The sequence below is a fragment of the Mesitornis unicolor genome, unplaced genomic scaffold (assembly GCF_000695765.1).
Source record: "Mesitornis unicolor isolate BGI_N332 unplaced genomic scaffold, ASM69576v1 scaffold17793, whole genome shotgun sequence".
Taxonomy (NCBI): Eukaryota; Metazoa; Chordata; class Aves; order Mesitornithiformes; family Mesitornithidae; genus Mesitornis; species Mesitornis unicolor.
The window spans coordinates 9,315-25,348 of NW_010175538.1; the positions used below are offsets into that span (position 1 = coordinate 9,315).

Genomic DNA, 16,034 nt, shown 5'->3' on the forward strand with positions numbered 1-16,034 from the left:
AAAGATCCATGGGAGCTACCAGGGTGAACTTTGCCTGTCACAGACTCAAGAAGGGGGCTGCTGAATGCAGGGGCAATAAGGAAAAAGGAGTGAGAAGACCTAGTGAAACACCACATCTTTCAAACTCGGCTCATTTTAAGGCTTGGAAACCTTTTCCTCTCAGATGCATGTAAGTCTTCCTGCTTGCCAAGCAGGTACATCCAGGGTCTCTCGACTCCGATCATGGTGCAAACATACCTGGCCCTTTGGGAAAGCTTGGAGTCGTCTGGGAAAGCAACAATTCCCTGTCAGTAAAATGCTCACAAGACTGCATGAGCTTATTACTGTCATTCCAGCAGAAATAAGTGGTACCTTTTAGAGTACTCGCCAGAAGAAAATAGCAGTTCTGACCCAATTTCACACAGCTAGTATCAGCTGTGGGAGACTAATATACAATAAAAATAAAAAGACACAAATGCCCATTTCCCCCATGTCCTCTCCTAATAACATGAATAAAGCTCTGTTTTGATTTCATCCTTTCCAAAGGAGTCCAGTGGGATCAGTCCAAGTCAGCCGTGTTTTGAGTCAAACTGCTCTGACTCTTCTACCCTTTACTTGATGAAATTTTTAATTGTCCACCTTTGTCCTGTGCAGCTGCGAAGAATCAGATCGATGCCGGCCATTCCCCTGTTCTCCACTTCCAAGCATCGTCCCGTGCCCTTGTTCAGGATGGCACCATTCTAAAATTAAAGGACATGGGGAAAAATATTTTAAAAATTAAAGATGTGGGGCTGCCTGTGAAGCAAGGCAGGACTGTGCGCTGCCCACGAGTGCAGCTGTGTCCTCGTGCATCGCTGGGAAGTGCACAGCACTTATTTGGGTGGTAATGCAATTCAAACTATAAAATAATTCCTAAAATAATCACTGTGAACTGAATGAGCAACCTTTATCACCGACACCACGTATTCCTAACACATCAGCAACCAAAGGGTATCTGTCACCTTTAAATAGCACGGCTGCGCTCCTGTGCTAGGAAACTGCGACCCTTCTGTACAGTGTACAGTACTTACTCTCTGCTTTGGGACAAAAGTACTGTGTTTTCAGCATAGATTAACTGCAAGAAACAAAGACATCTGAAAGCCATCCACAGGGTAGGTTACATACACCTGCGGGTACCTGAAAGGGAAATTTCTCCTGGAAATTGTCCTAAATTGCTGTCCCTGCTCCTGATCCCTCCTAACTTTTTCCCTCTGCCCTAGGACCTAGCATCTGCTGGTGCACAGGACCATTTTGTCTTTGTCCCACACTGCCCCATGCCAAAGACAATGTGCCACAGCCCACAGTTTGGGAAGCAGAGAAGCAGCATCTCTGTTTCATACAAACCTGTATGAAATTCCAGCGTTTATGGAGACTGCTCTTGACCTTATCGCAATCGAGGAGCTGCGGGAAGCGGCTTTTCACGTTATCCACCAGGCAGCGGGTATCGGGCAGAAGAGTCGTGGTCCCGAGGGCACCAAGATGAAGGAAGCCCTCCTTGGTGTAGCGTGCAAGCTGTGGGACAGGGAAGGAGAGAGAAAAAAAAATCAGTATCTTAGGGGCATCATTAAAAAGCGATGGTGGAAAGGACAAGTTTGCAGAGCCCCAGGAAAAAAGCCTGTGCAGAGAGAAAGTAGAACTGACAAGAGGAAAAAAACACAACTCTCTCCAGTCTTTTATTCTTCTTGGTTTGGGTTTGTTGTTTTTTTTTGCAGACCTACATCAGCACGTAGGGCACAGGGGAGGGATATGAATAACTCTGAGCCTTAAACCCGTGATGGGGCAGACTCCTCCAGCCTCCTTTGGGCCCAAACGCTCTGCAGGCTGGGGCAACGGATGATTTCCCCTGGTTTACGGCTGGAGCCAGCTGGCTTGGCTGGCCACGTTGGCCCAGACTGTGGCTTCTCCCATGCTTGGCACAACAGCCTTGCTTTGGCCCGCAAACAATGCTGCTGGTGTGTCTGGCACAGCCCTCCAGCAACTCCAACAGCAGCAGCGTCAGCCAAAGGGGGCCAACATGTAAATGCCAAGGCGACGCGGGACGGAAGCATGGGGCAGCGTCAATGGCTCTGAGGGTGCTGGGCAGGGAGCTGGCACCAAGACAGCACCGAGACAGCCCTGCTGCCATGGCAGGGCTGCACACAAAGGGCTCCTCCACCAAAATATTTCCCTAAACATACTGAAATTCAGGAGTGAAAAGAGAGGAATGACAGTGGCCTGCCTTTTGTAGTTCAGGGGAAAGATATACACAGCTGCTTATTTAAATTATGAATCAATCCATTATCTAGCAGACAAATAAGGAGTATTCAGCACATGAATTAACTGAGCGTATTTGTGATCCAGATGCTTAAAAAGAGACCGTAAATCACACTGGGAGCCCAGGCTATCTGGGTTAGAATAATTAAACACTGAAAATAAAGTTAAAACAATGTAACAGAGTCCGACTCCAGCGAGTCCCAGCAGATGCAGTTACACGGTGCTGGGAGCTAGTTTTGCTGTCCTGTTGTGATGCTGGCTTCTGGTCTGGGTGTGCCAAATCCTCCAGCCAGCCCTGGCGCTGCCTATCCTCTCCGGAAGGGTGCCTGGTGTTTTTTGCTAGAAGTTACGCTTTTAGCCAACATTTTGTGTCTCGAAGCAAGAAGCAAGATCTCTGCTACTTTACACCTCACCCAGGTGCACTTGCCAAAGGTGCTGACCCCAGGCGGATTCAGCTGCAGCAGCACACACCACACAGGTGATGCTGGCGTGGGGTGAAGCTGACCCATCCTGTGCCCTGGTGCAGGATCTGCTCCTCTGTCCCCAAAGCCCTTTGCAAGATAGTGCAGAGCAGTACTTGCCTTTTTACCTTTACAGTAATTCCCCTCCAAACTGCTGCAGTGGCAATGACCCCCCAGGGCGTTTCCAGCCCAGCTGAAGGCTCCAATCCACATTTATTTGGTTTCAGCAGTTGGATGTTTCGATGAGCCAAGCCTCGTGCGAGACAGTGCTCTCAGTCTGACAGCATGTTTTTAACCACGCAACTCATCTGAATTTGTATCTGAGCACCAACACAGAGGATGAGGCTGCTTGTCTTCCAAAAAGAAAGATGTATATAAAGGAAAAGACAAAAAAAGGACAAGACTTCTCCATGACAGACAAAGAAATCACCCAGAGGTCCCAAATGGGCAGTTCAAATTATTCTCCTTCTCCTGTTTCTGAAATGTTTCCTACCATGTAAATAACTACTGTGCTACACACTTTCTTTTTTATGATGTTTGGCAGCTTGTCTTCAGACAGCTGGCCTGATGCCCACAAGGCAACATGTTTCTGCTCTGACATGTTATCGCCTAATGTGGTGGGAAAAATAAGTAGAGCAAAAATCAAACCTTTCCTGAGGAAGGAAGCGGGGCAGGGGCTGTAGGGAGATGAAACAAGCTGAAAACCAAACACAGGTATTATGAAATATGCATTAAGTGCATCTATTAGATGTGTCACCTACTATGTATAAAAGCCAGACAAATAAAGCCCCGAACACGCGTCTGGATCTCGCACACTGCCTAATGCCTGATCCACGCTGCCGAGTGCAGCGGAGGCTCAGCATCAGCTGCCCTGTGGGCACCATCGAGTCGCAGCAATGTAACTGTGTAAATCCTGCCCTCTTGCCCAGAAGCATACCCCATCCACCGGCACCACCCAACACTGTGCTCCTCTCCTCATCCTCCTCATCCGCACAGCACAGCCAGGTGAGCTCTTCTCACAGGATCCAGGAATGCTCTTCCACCAAATGTTTTCCTGTTGGACCACATCGGTTTTCTCCTTTCAGGTGTTTCCTAAGGATTGTCCCTCCTGTTCTCAATTCTTTCATTGCTGACTGCTCCAAAAAATGTTGCCTCCGTGAGCAAGTGCCTGAATCCCCCATGGAGACCCCATGGCTGCTTTGCAGCCACCAATTATTTTCTCACACGGTCATCATGCTGCTTAAAGACAATAAAAGTTTGTCTTTTCTGAAGGAAATTATTTCATTCGCGAAGAAGGAAGTTACGCCAAAGTGCAGTCCGGTCACAAGAACATACAACACACTTGTATAACTACTTAAATCCGATATTTCATGTTACAAAACTATGTTTTCCTGCTTTTGTGGAAAGGCAAGTCAGCCATCCAAAGTCATCTGAGTTTAAATTCTGCTCCCCAAAATACATCTGTCCTTTGTAGTGATCTGTCCTACATCTCATGGCCTGCTGAGCAGGTTTGGCAGCCTCCAGCCAGCAGCCTAAGCCAGACAGCAGGTGAAGGAACAGAGACATGGCCAATCCAGCAGGAAAAAGAGGAACATGGAGGTTCCAGCCTGAGGAAACACCTGAAGGAACCACCCAGCCTAGCATAGGACAAGAAACAAAGGGAAGGGCCAAGAGAAAGAACCAGAGGGTAAGAGTTTAAAAATATTAAGAAGGTCACCATTTAAAAGCAGTTAATATTGATGAGCTCTTAAACCCTTTAATCAATGTCCATGGCCCAAAGCCAGATCCCCAGAGAGAACCACGCATCCATACCCACAGCCTCTGACAAACACCCCTCCAGGTACAACGGCCGCCAGTCAAATCCCCTGCCTTCAGGTACCACTTTGGGGGGCTGCTGTGCCATGGTGAAACCCGCACGCCCACTGATGCTGGAGAGCAGTGGGTGCACGGCTACACGTGGGCTGGTCTCCTGCTGGCAAACTCACACCACCAATCCATCTTTGATTATTGTTTCTGGCTGGCTGCATCTCAGCAATGGGAGAAAGTTAATTAGACGTCTTAGCACCTGGGAAATAAAAGCCTTGATGACCTTCATTGACTCTATTGGAAAATAATTTAGGGTTGTTTAGCTTCCTTTCTGCACCGAGCAGATCATCAATTAGCAACCATAAGTAAAGCGTGCAGTATTTTCTTTTTAACACAATTTAATCTGATGTGCTGTTTTGTCACCCTTGACACTGCTGTCTCCGGGATGATCTCAGTATTGATGGTTTTGTCCCCAGTTTCTGATGCTTAAATGGGCAAAACATATTTTATCCTGTAATTAAATGAAATGCTCTGCTAGGTGAACATTATCTTAAGTTTTATAGCATTATAGTGCTTTCTATCACCTTAATATATCACCATAGTTCTGTCACTCCAGTGAGGTATTACTGTATTATTAGTGTAATACATCATTATGGCAAGGTGTTTTCATGATGTATTGCTTAAAAGATGAAGCCATCAAGAAGAAAAAAAATCCATGAGCAGGCTCAATATAATTACAGGATAAGAGGATACTTCATCATGAAATCTGATAATGATTTGACCTGGAAGTGAGTAAAAGCAGGGTGAATGGAAAGCTAAAGGGAAAACAAAAGAAAAAAACCAAAAATTCCCCCAGTGACAGACACCACAACAGAGGTGCTATGAGCAAAAGCCAAGATCCCACCTGCGTTTGGTGCTGGGTACAGGATCCACCACAACTACCTGCGCCCATCTGAATGCTGCACGCTGAGCTCGCGCCGCTTTGCAGGCAGCAGCATGAACTCAAGATACAACAGAAGCTGCCCAGCTTTCAACGGGACAAATTTCCCCCTGCTTTCTCTGTGTTGGGCTGCTCAGCTACAGATATACAGTGGGGGTGGATGTAGGAAAAGCAAGGACTTCCACTAAAACCCCAACATTCCCTGGTGCAGCAGGGAACAGGACCTGCAGCACTGCTGGCCTCGCATGGTTAAAATGCCAGCAGGGAGCCTACGCCTTTCCCTTGCTGGCTGCAGCCGAGGAACCTGCTCCTGAGCTGTGAAACCATTCAAACATGTACATGATGGGCCACAGGACCAAGGAGAGAAGTAGAGATTTTAGGAGACCACACGAACACTGAGCACAGGCACCGCTGTGAGTGCTTTCAGATGCTGAACAACTCAAAAGGAATTGCAACTCCTTGTGTTTTTTATATATACATATAAAACAAGCGAGTTATTTGAATGAAGTGTTTACATGACTTATAATTGTATTCCCAGCAATAAATTACAATGCACAGCCCATTAATTAAACAGTAGTAGCAAAAGTCCAATTTCTTTTTGTGCATCACCCGTGCTTCTGCAAAAGGCTCATTTCAAAGCTTCTGTGCTCACTGATAAATACTTCTAAAAAGGAGTTAAACTAATTACACGTATCACAAAACAACAGAACTGCCAAGAACTGGTTCTCAGCTGGAGAGGGAGAGGACAACGTGAAGGTGGAAGACCAAGAAGGAAAAAACCCTGCGCTGAGCTTGCGTGACAGGCGAGCTGAAGGGAGCCAACAGTGCTGCAACGTTTGACTTCAGAACATCAGGTAGGAAAAGAAAACATGGTTAAGTCTAATCACAAAAATAGCTGAGGAAAATATAAATAAACCGCTTTCAGCCATTCATCTTAAAGCCCAGAGTTAGCAGACAATGTCAGGCTAATGCAGTTTCTCATACTATAATGCATTTAGAGGTTTCAGTTTCCATCCCCAAAGTCCAAAAGGCAGTTTGTGCCATTTAAGAAAAAAAAAAAGTATGCGTTTAAGCAACTGCTAGGTCATATTTAGCAGTGACTCCATCAGCTACAGTTGACCAAAAGTTGTTTAAAGGCAAGGATAAGCCAAAGTGAGTTTTCTCTCTACCCTCAAGGACTCCCACAGCCAGTTCCCTGAAATTTTCGGGTCAGGCTCAGACGAGCTTTGGGATTACCACCAGGCTCACCAGGTTCTGGTGAGCCTGGAAAGCCGAGGCTGACCATATTGTGAGAACGGGCTCCTTCTGCAATCCCATCACTTGAACCATACATTTCTGTAGCTGAAAATGAGCCTCTTCGAGCTTCTTAGACCTCCAGATACTTGTCCTGCAGCTCCACACTCCCAACTCAATCTTCAACTCACCCTCACACCTTGAGGCTCATTTTGCAGGTGGAGAGTAAGAAAAGATGATCTAACTCCTATTTGAAGCCTGTGACAGAACAGAAAAATGACCCCGATTTGCTATGCCCTGATTAATGCTGCAGATTTCCAGCCAGATTTGGTGAGCTAGTTATTAAGATGTGGCAAAAATAATATCAGATCTTATCTCAGGAAAGCTACCAGGAATGGGATCGCATGTTCCCAGACCCTAAGGAATGGCTACAAGATTTTGCTGTGAACTCGAATACATGTTTCCCACCTGAAAAGCAGCAGTTGAGGCGTCTCCTTGCCTTGTACAGACCCCCTCTTCCACACATGGGCAGCACAAGCACTGTGAGGAGACAGACTGACATAATCTGTAATGTCCAATGGATTAAACAAAGTTCTGCTTTCAAAACTGAGTTTACACATCTCTGGTATTCACGTGGGTATTCAATATTGGGGTATTCAAAAAAGGACACCCAAATCCAAGACGTGCTACAATCCATCATGGCCCAGAGCACAGCTGGAGCCAGTGAACTGGTCACAGCAGCCTCTGTTCAAAATGGAAAGCTCTGATACTTAAAATGGAAATCTGCTCAATAAATAAATTACCCCAAATATGTTGAGGAACCCTACTATCTGGGAGACACACACAGGCCACACTTTTCTTCCTCTGCTCTCCTTTCTGATTCATGGGAGAAATTTTCACAGGCAGGGTTTTACTACGCAAATACCTGCAGGCACTTAATTGTCTTTATTATGTCATATTTCACAGTTTCGGTCTTAATGAATGCAACTGCAATGCTTAGCTTTCTTCTGTAACATTTTGAAGGAATCAGAAGTGAAGTGTCCCCTCCCCACACCTGCATGGAGATCCCAGGGACCTTGCAGCACAGGTGGAGGGCAGGCTTACAGAGCTTTTGGGGACAGGAATTCAACCACTGGGGTTGAGCATTTCTATGTAATTTATGCACATCTGGGTTGAGATGAAAGTTTGATACAGTCCTTTGATGGTACCTTGCTGTGTCATCTGTGGGGCTTTATCACAGCAGTTTGCTGTCATGCAGTGAATTCAACAGCCCTTAGGAGCTCACCATAATTTAGAAACGTGGTCTCATCCACCCAACAGTTCTCAGCCTAAACCCTGTGTCCCCTGTCAGCACATATAGCTCTGGTTTGGGGTGGTGATAAAATAAGCTGTTGGAAGGCATGGCCAATGCCTTGAGTAATAAACTCAAGAGCAATAAACGTTGTGATGCCAAGACGAAAAAGTGTGGAATGACAAACCAGGGCTGCCTTACTGGGTAAGGGAGAATGCAGCCCACACAGCACAGTGACCAGGATACATGCAATGAGAGGGTAGGTCTTCCCCAAAACACAAAAGACAGATTGTTGCCCTGCAAATGAAAAGAAATCTCTGTAGACACCTTACCTAACTCAACATCTGGGCACAGCTGGGATGGGATTGTCTCACCTAACCTCACCCAAAGCAACTTTGAGCTTCCAGTGTAAGATTCGTCCTCTTGGCAATGGAGCCCAACAGGCAGGACCTACCCCACTGTGCGAGGTGCCACGGGTCTTCTCCTGCACATCTTGCCTTCTTTGGAGGGAATGTGGCTGGTGGATTCGGCCTAGCTTTCAACCTGGCATTCAGACAGCTTTTAGGTACAATTTTGCCTCAATTTATAAGGAAATCAGTAGATGCAACCCCTTCAGCACATATGTGGCTTATCCCAAGAAGGTAGCAGGGAAGTATTTCTGCATCTGGTGATGAGAACAGACTTTTCAACAAAGAGAAATGAAAAGCAACGCAAGAAACAGCCTTGTCACAGAGGAGTTTATCCCTGTTTCCACCCATCAGCACTACACACCGTGCAGGCACACTGACGGCAGAGCCCATCATCTGCAATCCTTCCTCAGTGAAATTTCCAGTACAGATAGCCACAGCATTCACATGGGAAACACGAACAAAAGCAGGAGGTTGAAGCCAGATACATCCATCTAATCCTGATGATAAACAAGGCCTCACTGGATAGAGCTAAAATGCCAGAAGAAAAAGGGCTGCTAGTCTGCGGCTTCAGGGAGGTCAGGCCTGATTTTGGTAATTGAAGGAAACCTAAAAAAATCACATCATAATTCTTGAAAACCCCATGCCTCATAAGATGGTTATTCTCCTTCCAGACCTAAAAGGAAACTTTGTTGTATATTCTCCTTAAAGATTGTAGGGAAGAAGGACATTGCACTACAGGAAGTGCACGATGAGATGATGACCACCAGGCATACAGAAAGAAAAACACAAAGGCAATCACAGGATTTAGGGAAAATACTGAAGTGAGGATGTAGGCAAAGATAAGAGGAAAACAGACAGGAAAAGTTAGTGGGGAACTGGGTAAATTATCCCTGGAGATGCAGATCCTGAAAGTCCAGTTTAAGGTCTGGCAGCAGCAACAGAGCTGGTGTTGAACCTCGTTTTGTTCCAACTCTGTGGCAGTCCCATGCTGCTTTCTTCTTAAAACATGGTAAGAGATAAAGCTACAGATGAGGCTGAGTTAGTTAATCATCACTAAATTTCAGTATTTGACACATCCACTAATCCTCTAAAAGATATGAGATCTAGAGTCAACCTTGGATTGATGACTTTTGATCTAGATTAAGCTTAAAATTAGGATAAGAAGCTTTTTGTTTGCTCCAAAACTTTTGGAGTGGCAAAAGGAATGCCAGAAAACTAACACTATGGTAAGTCCCAGCCAAGCCGAAATGGCTAATTATCGTTCCATTTAAAAACACTGCTAGTTTTCTCCACCCAGTCACTACGTTTTTACTCTGGAGGGTGAAAGAGAAAGGAAACATCTTAAAATGCTCTGCTTGAGTACACTCCACTCTGCTCATAGGCTATTTGCTTTCAGCATTATTTACCCTCATCTGGAAGATTTCTTCAAGTTATGCTTTTACTTGCAGCTCTGGCATGATTATGGTAATCCAGAAAATAGCTCCTCTTAAGAGTAGCTGGGAAAATGTACTTTTACAGCTGAGATATTTTTAACAAGAAGCTGGTCTTTATACACTTAGGAGTGAAGCCAACAGAGAAGGTGCACATCCCGCACAGTCTCAGCACTGTAACTCCTCACCTGCGGCCCCCAGCCATGGCACGGGTACAATATCGCAGTGTGGTTCTCCTGCGGGCCCTGGTCAAGGCAAACGTCTTTTGCCTTGTTGTTTCGAAGCTGTAAGAAATAAAAAGTGGAGAGTTATATGGCCCTGTCTCTTTGGAGATAAGCAATAAACTGATGTGCAGCAATTTATCTAGCCTCTCTTGCTATAGAAAGAATGTACGGTGCTATATCACTGGGCATAATCAGGCAGAGAAAGGTTTAGTGCACCATATGTTTCCTTTAAATACAGGGCCTAATGATGACTGCTTTTATATAATAATCACCATTCAAAGGAGCCAACTTCCTTGAACATAGTTTTCTTTGTATTTGGTCATGTGTGGTGGTAACAAACATATTTTTAGACCGCCATCAGCATGTTGCCAGGGGCCTGAAATCAATGCAAGACCCGCTTGTATTTCATCGAAATCTCAAAGCGCTCAACAAGGCAGGGGAAAAAAAAGTCCAGCTGGAACAAGCAGCCCCTTGGAACGGTCGTGGGGATGCAGGAGGAGACACCGAGATGGCAAAACCAGCTGCCAATGCTGAAGGACAGACTTCAATGCTGAAGGACAGACTACAGAGGGGGCGTGGAAGTTCATGCTGCAAAGTCAAACAGGTGCTGAACCCCTGCTCTGTTAATGCAGAGCTGGCCTTCCTCCATGTAGGACAACTGCCACAGTGCCTTTAAAAATACTACTTTTGGGTGAAATTTAGGTTGAAGGCATTGAACGTAGACAATAAATATTTTTTTTTTAAATTAATGTCCATCTGAGGTGCTTGAGCTGTGCTTCAAGACGACTTCTCAAAGTGCCACCATTCCAGGAGACCTATTGCAACAGGGTGTGATTAGTTCCCATAAATGCCTGGTTTTATATTCCCAGTACAGTCTCAAAGCCAGCAGAGATTGATTTAAGTCTCCTTACTTTATCTCAACCTTAAGCTGTTGTGACAACACTATGTACCCTACAGAGACCTTGTACAGAATTAGGCTGAGTTTAAGTCAGAGGGTTTTATAAGATGACTATGTATTAAAAACACACATCCAGCTTCTTAATCCATGGAGTCAATGGGTAATACAGATAACTTTCTGTCAATTCAGTAAATAAGACATTAAAATATTTTACTGTATATGGTATCCAAGATCAGAAATAAATCCCAAAATAGGTTTTTATAAGAAACTGTGAACAGATTTATACAAATTTATATAAATATACACAAATAGTAGGTTTTGATACACATTCGTCTCCTTTGAGGCTATTTCTCATCAGAGACTCACCAGCTGTAAATATTTCCAGTCTGCTCTAAGGAACTGCTCAGCCTTAATTACCTCGCCATAAGCGACGGTGTTGTTGTATCTTCTCATTTCCGGATAAACGTGGTCCAAGTACCACTGGAAATTTTTACACTTCAAGCTCTTCCTTAGCGCTTTTCTCTCAGAAACATCCCCAATGTCAATACCTGGATTCTGAAAAATAAAAACACAGCACGTCACCAAATGGTTACTCTTAAAAAAGATTAAAAATAAGTATATTTCACTGATGATTGATATAACTTCCAAACTGTCTGGAAACTGCCAATGGATGAGTAAGTCCATGCCAGGGAATTTTGGCACATGTGTCCAAGGCTGAAATCATCCCCACACAAGTCAGAAGGAAGACTTGGGTTTCAGAGCCACGGTGAGGAGGAGACACATACTTCTCTGAGAGGTTTTGAAGGCATCCTTGCATTGGCTGCCAGACTGATGCTGGACACTTTTTGGTCCTGGAAGGTATTTTAGAAAATAGAACCCAAATTGAGAAGAAAAGGTTTTGAAGGAAAGATGAGAAGTGCAGTAGAACAGAGGTGAATTTTCCCACTGATTGCCCTGAGCTTTGGATCCACCTGAGAAGGACTGAATCTGTGAATGGGCACAACAACAAAGTATTTTTAAAAGATCTCACTTCCCTTTTAGGTACTGACTTCCAGACAGACTTCCAGAAGAGCTTAAGAGCAAATGTACGTCAGGATTTAAAAGATGGTCACATGCTGAATCCTGGAAATGCAAATCCCTGACTGTGCATTGGGCACCAACACCCTTCTCCTGACACAGCAAGGGTGTGTGACCCTACTGAGAGGCAACGCTGAGAACAGTACAGTTAAAAGCTATAAAATAAAGTGGGGAGGGGGAGGGGAAGAAAAGAAGGAAAAAAAAGAAAGGTTCACGATTCACATATAATAGAGGCAGATAGCTAAGAATAAAGGATAAAAATTATTGGAGAAGTTGAGGCTGAACCTCAGAAAAACTTCTTGACAATTTGGACAATTATACAGTGAAACAGTCTCCCTGGAGACAGAGGAACCCCACTGCTTGAGATGATTTAAAAGCAGACAAAGCTATGATATCTGCCCCTGGAGGAATAATCTTACAGAGCTGGGAGCAGGGGCCGAAGAGAGCTGTGCCCCCTTTCACCTTTTTTTCCATTACAGAATCTGGGGACTAACACAGCAGCCAGGTAATGGAAACCAAAGGACAGTGCAGCCCTTTTTACTCCTTCCTGCAGGTGTCTGGGTTTCTACTCTATTTTAGCTCCTGCTCTTGTCTTTTGCAGTGATCATTAAGTACAGCTGGGAAGGCAATTTTCCATTACAAAGCTTGTAATGATCTCCTAATGAATTATTCACTCTGCTTTAGAGAAGACACCATTTTGATGCATGACTGGTAGCTCATAGGTAAAAATAAAGATGACTCAGTGTAGACAGGTAAGACAGGCTGAAATCTGAGTGGGTGAGATGGGACACAGAGCAAAGCAGGACCACAAACCAGTCGGCACCTGAAATATTCAGTGCAAGGGGTTTGGCTTGGTTTTGAACATAGTGGCATCACAAAATAATTCCATATTCATATTAATATCCATAACTCGCTGTACAATACCACCTGTCAAACAAGGCTTCTCTAAAATTAAACCTCAATTTTACTGATACGACCTATATGAAAATCCCAAATCATTTTTAGGGTAACCCAGATGCGTTTCCCCAGACCCATCCCCAGTGCTGATTCGTGTGATGCTGTGTTTTCCGAGCTGTACAGGATCTGTCACCTCACACTGAATTTTAATCCCTTTTTGCCATGCTCCAAAGCTGATCCTGAGCAGGAGCACAGGACCTCACACAAAAAAAGGAATCAGGCCAGGTATTGGGGCTGGACCTGCCACAGTTTAAGATCCCTGCCTGTGGGTGTTTGGATCTTGCAAACTATAATATTGTCAAGAAAGCTGAAATCCCTCAGTCCTGCAGGCAGCTCTGCCTCTCTGAATGCTTGGAGCGGTGCCCATCACCATCAGCGCCCTCCTATAGCTCCCTGGATAAACAGCATTTCTTTCCATCTCTATTAATTTATTTCTCAACAACGAACTAGTCCAGGACTCCCCACCACCCCTGAGATGACAACCCAGGTGCGAATGCCATGGCTCCAAATGCCACCAACTCTCCCCAGGTGTAACCCTTCCTCAGAAAGCAGCAGCAGCAGCAGCTCCTCATGTTTTCATGTTTGCCAAAATGCCCTGAGGCACAGCGCTGCCAGCCAGGGACGCTGCCACAGCAGGATCAGAACCATGGCAGGTCTTTGCAGGGGTGCCACGGGCAAGGTATGAATATTTCACATTTATTTTTAGCACCAAAAGGGTGGCTGTAAATACCTGTTCAGACGGGGTCTGGCCACTCAAGGTAACGTTTTTTCCTTGCACTTGACTTTGTACGCCACAAGTGGCATGAGTGGCGGTGGGCTCTGCAGGGCTCCCCAGATCCATGACTTGCATCACCTGAAGAGCATCACTGCCTCCCTCCCCCCACCACTCCTTCTCCTTCTGGCAAGACCAGAGGCAGGGGATGGGGGCACTTGTGCAGCTGCAGGTGCTTCTAGCACGCTCCAGGCAGTGTCTGGGGCCGGGAGGCAGGAAGTGCTTTTGGGTTTCATAATTAGACATAACCTGCATGGAAACCAGACCTCAAGGAGCTGCCTTAGACCTACATGAAGTCCTCCAGGACCCCACAGAGTTTTACACAGAAGTGCAGGGAATCACCCAGAGAGGTCCACGTGGAGGACATGTCCCCTGGGCAAGGTCAGCCTGTCTTGCTGGTGAGAACTTGCAGTTTTCCAAAGATGCACCATGCTGCCACACAGCAGGATTTACACGACAAATAATGTGTCCTATCTAAGAAAATCTAACCTTTCATGAACAGAAACCAATATAACCACCAAAGCTATTTACAGAGAGTAGTTTTGGTGCATTTGCAAGTAGTGCTGGGAGGGGAGCTCCTGTAAGCCATCAACCTCTGAACAAAGTTTTTAAGTGCCAACGGCCTCAACTTCCCCAGTGCTGGGAAACTCACGCTGGGCTGCACATAACCTGCCCAAGCTGCAGGAAAACACCTCAGACACTAATGATGCTGATATTAATCACGTTCTGCCAACCGACTTTACAGACAGACTCCATCTGTGGAGCAGCGTAATAATGACATAAACTCATGTTGTGTAAACACCTGACGGGGAGATAAACACTACCATACAGGTTTAATTTTTAGAAATGCAAATAAAAAGGCTGATGCGAACCATAGGAATTCCTCCAAAGTCTGCAGGTTTTGCAGCATCTCCATCAAAGCTGAGGGAGCTCTGCTGACTTCCACAGCTGGAGAGGTGATCCAGGGTATTTAACGCTCTTCTTCACCCAGGGGCACTAAATGCTCTATAATTCAAGTTTTTAAGCAAATAAAGGGCTTAGGATTGGGTACAATGGCCGTACCTCCAGTGGCAGGTTCCATGCGATGTAGACGTGCGATTTGTAGTCATCCATCCACACCTCAGCCACCCGCAGGGCATTGCGCTTGGTGTAGAAACCGATGTTGTTGTTGTAGGGCTTCTTCTTGCGCTCGATGTGAGCCACCCTGGAGCAGGGCAGGACTTCCATGCTGCCGCCGCACAGCCACACCTGCAACACAACCAGACAGCACTGTCAGCACCGGGCTCTGCCGGGATGCGGAGGGTCCACGTGTAAATTAAAGAGAAATAAATTGTGGGTTTTGAGGTTTCTATAACATTCTGGTGAGTGCAGAGAATCACATCATCCAGCTGGCAAGTGGAAACCCATGGCCAGGTCTGGCCTTTGCTTCGTGGTGAGACGTCTAGGGAGAATCTAACCTGTGCCTGAAGAAAAACGTGTTGGTATTAGAGCGAATAGGTCGATATCCAGCACGTGGCATTAACGTATTCTAGGATCAAGTGTTGAGTTTACAGGGATGTTGCTATTAAATAAAAAGGATTAGCAGCAGGAAAAATTGAAACAATTGCAAGATCTCCTCCTTCAGAAGGGATGACTCAGTGAAACATATGGCAGGGACAGATTTCTCCCACTTGAAAACATTTGTTCATTATTTTTCTTTCACATGCTGTTCAAAATTCCCTTAAATCAGAGTTTACAAATTAATAAATCTTTTGAGATCTTCTCTTTATTGCATGCAAAGGGAATTCAGAGAAAGACATGCCATACCTGGGTTCCTCCCTCCATGTTTGTCTTCACCAAGAAGTTAATCATCTTAAATTAAAGATGCATATCCAGAACACTGGGCACCGTGAAATCATTACAAACACATATGTCAAACAGGTCTAATAATCCCAGTATCGCCTATTTTGCAGTCTGCTCCGCATTATCATTTTGCACAATTGTTATAACACCCATCGTTTCTGGGATCTCTTCCAGGCTCACCACCTCTTAGCCCATCTGCAGTCCCTAAATTTTACTGACCCTGCTCAATCCACTCTCCCAGAGATTTGTTAGGTTTTGTCCTAATTTGAGATCAGAATAATTATTTTTTAAAATGTAAAAAAACATGGTGTAATTAAAATGTCATTTTCCAGGAAGCTTGCCTCTAGCAGTAGAGGTTCAATATTGTCTTTCCATGCTTAGTTAAGTAATTCACGTGGCTTTCCTAGATTTCTGGAATATCT

At 45.1% G+C, this 16,034-nt stretch overlaps 1 protein-coding gene across 1 annotated transcript; it reads right to left on the reverse strand.

The window, feature by feature from the left end:
* Positions 1-213: 213 nt before the first annotated feature.
* LOC104538282 (putative polypeptide N-acetylgalactosaminyltransferase-like protein 3) lies at positions 214-15,014 on the reverse strand. The gene is made up of 5 exons (XM_010181428.1): positions 14,833-15,014; positions 11,382-11,519; positions 10,031-10,126; positions 1,363-1,530; positions 214-719 (listed from the first exon to the last, which is right to left on the reverse strand). Exons 1-5 carry the CDS (start codon positions 14,995-14,997, stop codon positions 591-593), a joined length of 696 nt encoding a protein of 231 aa, XP_010179730.1. The 5' UTR covers positions 14,998-15,014; the 3' UTR covers positions 214-590.
* Between the last annotated feature and the right edge of the window lie 1,020 nt (positions 15,015-16,034).

Coding starts and splice junctions, on each gene's coding strand:
- LOC104538282 (XM_010181428.1), bottom strand. CDS start 14,997: ATGGAAGTCCTGCCCTGCTCCAGGGTGGCTCACATCGAGCGCAAGAAG. Junction 10,127..11,381: donor ACACCGTCGCTTATGGCGAG/GTAATTAAGGCT, acceptor TATTTCTTACAG/CTTCGAAACAACAAGGCAAA. Junction 1,531..10,030: donor GCCATGGCTGGGGGCCGCAG/GTGAGGAGTTAC, acceptor CCTGTCCCACAG/CTTGCACGCTACACCAAGGA.